At 47.7% G+C, this 6,222-nt stretch overlaps 1 protein-coding gene across 1 annotated transcript; it reads right to left on the reverse strand.

Moving 5' to 3' along the window:
* Positions 1-344: 344 nt before the first annotated feature.
* Positions 345-3,292, reverse strand: LOC110289679 (EKC/KEOPS complex subunit Tp53rkb). The gene is made up of 2 exons (XM_021156005.2): positions 3,006-3,292; positions 345-1,647 (listed from the first exon to the last, which is right to left on the reverse strand). Exons 1-2 carry the CDS (start codon positions 3,259-3,261, stop codon positions 1,169-1,171), a joined length of 735 nt encoding a protein of 244 aa, XP_021011664.2. The 5' UTR covers positions 3,262-3,292; the 3' UTR covers positions 345-1,168.
* Positions 3,293-6,222: the final 2,930 nt, after the last annotated feature.

The following is a 6,222-nucleotide window of genomic DNA, read 5'->3' on the forward strand; positions in this document are numbered from 1 at the left end:
AAAATGTTTAGACAGGCTGAAGAGACGGCTCAGTGGCTGCTCTTCAAGAGGTCCTGAGTTCAATTCCTAGAAACTACATGGTGGCTCACAACCACCCGTAATGGGATCTGATTCCCTTTCCTGGCATGCAGGTATACACCCAGAAATCATACTCACATGCATAAAATAAATAAATCAGGAAAAAAAAAAAACAGAAAAAGAATATGAGCTGCCTTTCCACAGGACCAGAGTGTTTCTCAGCACCTACATCTGATTGTAACTTAGGCTACAGGGGTTCTGGTGCCCTCTTAAGACACCTGTATATACACATATACACATGTAAAAATAAATATTAAAAAGATGTCTTAGCTAAGCAGTAGTGACATACACCTTTAATCCCAGCACTCAGGAGGCAGAGGAGGTAGATCTCTGAGTTTAAGGCCAGCCTGAGCTTACAGAGTGAGTTTCTGGGACAGCCAGAGCTACACAGAGAAACCCTGTCTCGAAAAACAAAACAAAACAAAAATTTAGGAGGCTGAAGAGATGGCTCAGCAGTTAACAACGCATGCTGCTCTGGCAAATGGCAGGACATGTACACCAGGAACTAATGCAGCCTCTATAACCCTGCTTCAATCAGACTTAGCCCAATCCCCGCCAGCTACCACCCCATGTCCTAGCTCCATTCCGCCCATTAACATAAAAATAGTTTTGTGAGCCAATGAGATGGCTCAACGGATACAGGATTTTATGGCCAAGTCTAATCACCTGAACTCAATCCCTGGAATCCATATGGCATATTCTACAATATAGATCCAGAGAGCTAACTCTCAAAAGTTCTTCTCTGACCTCCATGGACACATTTGCACACACACAAACTAAATATAAGATATAAAAACAAATAGAGTCATAGTTGTTTTGTTTCTGACAGAATCAGTGAAAAGTCAGGTATGGTGGCTTATAACCTCTTCCAAGCAAGCTGAGGTAGGATGTTGCCATAAATTCAAGGCTAGCCTGGGCTACCCACCCAGCTCTGCCTAGAATAAACCTCATGTACATGAAGCCCCTGAGAACAGTGAGCCATGGATGGTGGTGGCCCAGCACGATCACAGACCACTTAACCCATGCTTTGCTGAGGGTTCCAGCCTCGTCTACATCATCCTTCACTGTGAGCCAGTTCACCACAGCTCCGCTATCCGACCATGGACCGCTTTCGCCCTCTCAGGCGCACCTCATCTAACTTCTTCAGCACTGGACTGGACTTCTTGGACGAAGCCCCGTAACTCTTTAGAAAGGCTTCAAACACAGTCTCGGTGTGGGGGTGTGTGCTGAGAAAGGCCTTCTCCAGGACATAGAGGTCGACGCCTTTATCTTCCGGCAGTCCTGAGACAAAGCTCAGCCCAAAGTCGATGAGCACGATGTGCAGCTGCGCCAGGGGCCGCCTCAGGAGCATGTTGGAGGTGGTGAGGTCCCCGTGAATGAGGTCTTGGTCGTGCATTCCGGCCAGAACCTGCCCCATCCTCCTGGCCAGGTCCAAGAGGCACTGGGGGTCCTTTTCAGTCTCCATAGTGGATTGGATATAATCCCGAACAGTCACCGAGTCTTCGATTTCTTCCATATATAAGCAGTTAGACACATAGTCCACAAAGAAGACGACTGGGGCAGCTATCCCTGCAATGGACACACGTGGTTAGGGAGTGCATCTTCATGAAGGCCGGCTTCATGCACAGGCAGACAGTTTCTCAGCCTAAACCTGCTTTGGAACAGGGTTGAGACTACTGTGGAAAATGATACAATTTATCCAGAGCTTGCCCTGTTAAAGCCCTAGGACTGCAGGACTAGGCCTGAGACCAGGCCAGGGTAAGTCTGGAAGTATCAAGGCTTGCTCCTCCTTTCTCAAGCCACCTTAGGACTGGAATCCATTGCTGCCCCCTAAAAACAAACAAAACAAGAAGCCAGAAGGAAAGTATCCTGCAGCTTGAGCAGTTTCCACCTGACAGAGTCACCAGGCAAGTGGCTAAGCAGGGTGTCACCTTACAGGCTCATCTGTGTTCTGGAACAGGCAGGTTCAGATCCCTTATTAGGCGTGAAACCTCAAGGTTCCCTTAGCTGCTCTGTGCCTCAGTCTCCACAACTGTAAAGTGGTAACAAAACCTCCAGTTAATGCCAGGAGTCTCTCCTGAATGTCAACCAGGTTCAGAACACTTTCCTGGAGACCTGTCAACGGGCACCAAGGTAGCCCCCACCCCTGTCTGATAAAACTTACAAAAGGTAAAGGAGAATATATGAACACTTCTTTATAACTCCATTGCCCCTCTAGGGCAGAAAAGCACAGGCCTGTTCACTGCTGCGTTTCCCAGTCTCCTGGCTCCTATCAACCACTAAGGAGAAAAGAAAACAGATGTAAAAGCAGAGGCCACAGTTCTGGGCCATCAAGTCAGGCCGCCTGGTGGCTATGAAATTTCTGGCCCTTTCCCTGTTTGTGTCTGTTTCTCAAGAAGACAAAACTTTTCCGTGGGGCTAGCAAATGGGTGTTAAAAATAGATGCGAGTTGTGCTAATCAGATCTCTGAGTTATAGATCCGCCTGGTCTACATAGTGAGATTCAAGAAAGCCACAGCTACAATGAGACCCCCGTCTGGAAAAAAACAAAACCAACCAAACAAACAAAAAACGATTTCATGAAGTCTGACATTTATTGGATGCCATATCAACATACACGTTTGTATAGGCCACTCACAACATCCCCGAGATGCGAACTGGACTATGACTTCCGATTAGAGCTCAGGAAATTTAGGCAAGGCAACTCACAGAAGGGTATAATCTGAATACAGAAAGCTAGCTCCAGACGCGCGCCTGGCAGCTGCTTAAAACTACCCAGGGCGTTGTTATTTGGTCCGGACCCCCGGAACTCGGAGCCCGGTCTTTCCCGTCCGACCCGTCTCCCAGAGCCCCGTCTTTCCCGTCCGACACGTCTCCCGGAGCCCCGTCTCTCTCCCGTCTCCCGGAGCCCCGTCCGGTCTCCCTCACCCGCACGGCGGCAGCGGAGCAGGGCGCGCGCCTCCTGTACCGTCCGCCGCCGGCCGAGCCGCGCCTCCAGCTCCGGGTGCCGGTAGCTCTTCGGGAAGCGGTGCTTCACCACGGCCGCGCGGCCCTGGAAGCGGCCACGGAAGACGCGCGCCTCGGCGCCCTGCTGCACCAGCTCTAGGCCGCTGAGGAAGAGGCGGCTCCGCTCGCGCGCCGCGGCCAGCGCCTCGGCCTCCGCCTCCGAGGACGCGCCAGCCATGCTTTCGGCTCTTTCCGACCCTGACCGCGCCGCTTCCGCTCGCTCCCGGAATCCTCTGGCCTCTTCCGCCATGAACACCGCCCCCACAACACACTTCACCCTGCTAGTGTGGTTCCGCCTCGCGACCTTTCCGCGCTCAGCAGATCCTTTCGGACCTGTAGACTTGACCCTTCTCGAAGTTCCTGTCTGTCTCCGTGAGCGCTCCGCAACTTTTAGTCAACAGCTTCTCTCTCTCTCTCTCTCTCTCTCTCTCTCTCTCTCTCTCTCTCTCTCTGGAAACTCGTTGGCGATGCTGAGTTTGGGATCCTTTCTATTGGGGATACTCTACTCCTTTCTACTAGCAAAAAAAATCCTTCACTTCACTGTGTATCTCAGGTTAGCTTTGAACTTGTGATCCTCACACATCAACCTATGGAAACATACTATGTAATCCAAGAGGGAAGGACAGACTAGGCAAAGCTTTCTACCTGGTGACGCCAACCGATGTCAGTCCGCACCATCCCTTTGAGTTCCAGTATCCTAATCTTCAGAATGAGGCTGCCTGGTTCTGCTGGGGTTGGGGCTTGTCAGAATTTAACAAGAGCCTGATTACAAGATGCCGGTGGACAGAGGTCCTCTTCGCATGACTTCTGTGTAGGATAAAGGACCAAAGAAAAAACACCTTGACCCTAACTAGACCTCAAGCCTAAAACCAGAGCCAAAAACAGAAATGCATCAATCGCTGAATTGGCCCCAGAAACCCACCAATTCCTGAGCTGGTCCAAGCTCAGGAGTTGAAATCCCAGCAATCCTCACCCTGGAAATCTTTACCCGGAAAGCTCCCGCCATTCCCAAGAAACTCCATATAAATCCTGTCTGCTGCTCAGTTTGCTGCTGCTTCCGGCTTGAGCAGAGGCAGCCACCCTCCTCCTGGATTTTCTCCCTCCCAATACATCTCTTGTGTGAGGTTTGTTGTGCAGTGTGACTTTGTGGTATTCCTTGACTCCTGATAGCCAGGATACCTCTCAGAGTAGCTTTTCTGAGGAACAGCTGTAACCTGGACTGGGGAAAACTTCCCAGACAGCAACCACCACAGCAGAGCTGTAACACTTCTATAGGGGAAGCCTTTCCCTTCAGAGCTGCAACACTCACACTCTGCCCTTCCTATTCCTGGAACCCTGTTGAAAATACAGAAGAGAAGCCCTTGGATCTCGGGTTGCTATGGCACCAGCATCTTGGCTCTGTGGTCCCTGGGTTTCGTTCATATTCATGACAGGTCCCTTTTCATCATCGGACCCTTTGTGTGGCAGGATGTGTTCTCCAGCAAAACACACCCAGAACCCATTCTGTTTACACCCCCCAGTGCTCAAGTCTGTAGCTTCATTATCATAATTGTTTGTGTCCACACAGCCGTCTCTATGGCAACCAAACCCATCTGAACCCTTGCCTTAGGAATCTACTGTGCAAAGGTGCTGACCAGAGCCAGGCTTGCTAAGTCAGGCTGAGTTTAGCTCTGTAAACCTGGTTCAAACCTTTCAGTGACTCTGTATTGTGCTAAGAATTCAGACCTAAAACTTCATCAGCCCATATGGCCCTGCAGGGACCTCCTGCAACTCTTATAGATCCTTCTCTTACCAAACTATCTCCTATTCTCTGCAGAGCTGAGACAGAATGTTTGAGTATTGGATTCAGTGTAATGAGAGAGCTGGGCCAAGGGCCTAGTACAGTGATGAACAGGGTGGGCATTTTGTACTATTCACAACTGCGGCGGTGGCAGCATATGGCATACTAAAACACCAGGACAATTATGTGAGACACAGCTCCATGGAAGCCCATGAAACGCCATCTTAATTTATAACCCGATGCTTCTCAAGTTCTTCCTCTTTGCCAGCTCTCACCCCAACAGGCGTTACCTTCTCAGGAGCGAGCTGGCACTTGCTGTCTGCTTCCCAGCAGGGGGCGACTCTCCTGCATCATTAGGTGCTGTGCTGGCCATAGGTAGATTTTGTGGCCCTCTTTTTGTGGTGCCTATTTGTTATGCAGCAACTTTGTGACAGAAGCTGACTATTACAAACAAGTACAGAGAAATACATGTACCTAAATATTTGTACGCATACAAACAGAAATGTGTACACAAACACACAAGCAAATGCAAATACACAAGCACAAATAAATACACGAACACATAAGTAAGTGCAAATAGCACATAAAACAGTCATATATACACATGACAGTCACAGTTACACAGAAAAAAAAGTCTCAAAAAACAAAAATTAGAATTAACAACAACAAAAAACCCAACCAAAACCCTGTCTCAAAAAAGGGAAAAAAAATCACATAACATACATAAACAAGGCACACAAAAACATTTATGGATACATAAATACAAATACACACAAACACATAAATGTCAGAGAGAAGCTAAAAACTAGCAGGTGATCTTCTGAGATGGTTTTGCCATGGACTATCAAAGTTAATGACAGATCTGCTTTTCTAGGTAAGGCCAAGAAGATTACATTTTAGGAAAGATTTCTGCTGTTAATATGCGTGTCCTGTTATTATTATTAAATTTATATAACAATCACTACACATTAGCTCACCCTTTTGAGCAGATCTCTGCAGAACAACAAAGATGCACGGTCTTGTAGTGATGTTATATAGACAAATAGATGACTTCTTAATTCTTAATGATGATCCTGTAAGAATTCCTAAAACTATATTAGTAATTATTAACATCTTTTACAATAGGACTGCTATTAAGTCCTCTCTTATAATCAAAACTGCAATGAGAACTCTACCAGTCTTGAGTTAATTGCTTCTGAGATAGCAAACACTCATCTGCAACTTAGAACACATTCTAAGAGGTTGTAAAACAATTAACCAAAGGTCATAAAAAGGAAACTAATGATTTACTATAGGTGCAAGGACAGAAGATAAAATATTGACTGGAGCCGGGTTTGGTGGCACACACCTTTAATCCCA

The sequence above is a fragment of the Mus caroli genome, unplaced genomic scaffold (genome assembly GCF_978045245.1).
Source record: "Mus caroli unplaced genomic scaffold, Mus_caroli_1 scaffold_2, whole genome shotgun sequence".
Lineage (NCBI taxonomy): Eukaryota > Metazoa > Chordata > Mammalia > Rodentia > Muridae > Mus > Mus caroli.

What these genes read in the sequence shown, in the direction of transcription:
- LOC110289679 (XM_021156005.2), bottom strand. Translation starts at nt 3,261, where the DNA reads ATGGCTGGCGCGTCCTCGGAGGCGGAGGCCGAGGCGCTGGCCGCGGCG. An exon ending in GCTCCGCTGCCGCCGTGCGG is followed by an intron (nt 1,648 to 3,005) that starts GTGAGGGAGACC and finishes TGTCCATTGCAG; the next exon opens with GGATAGCTGCCCCAGTCGTC.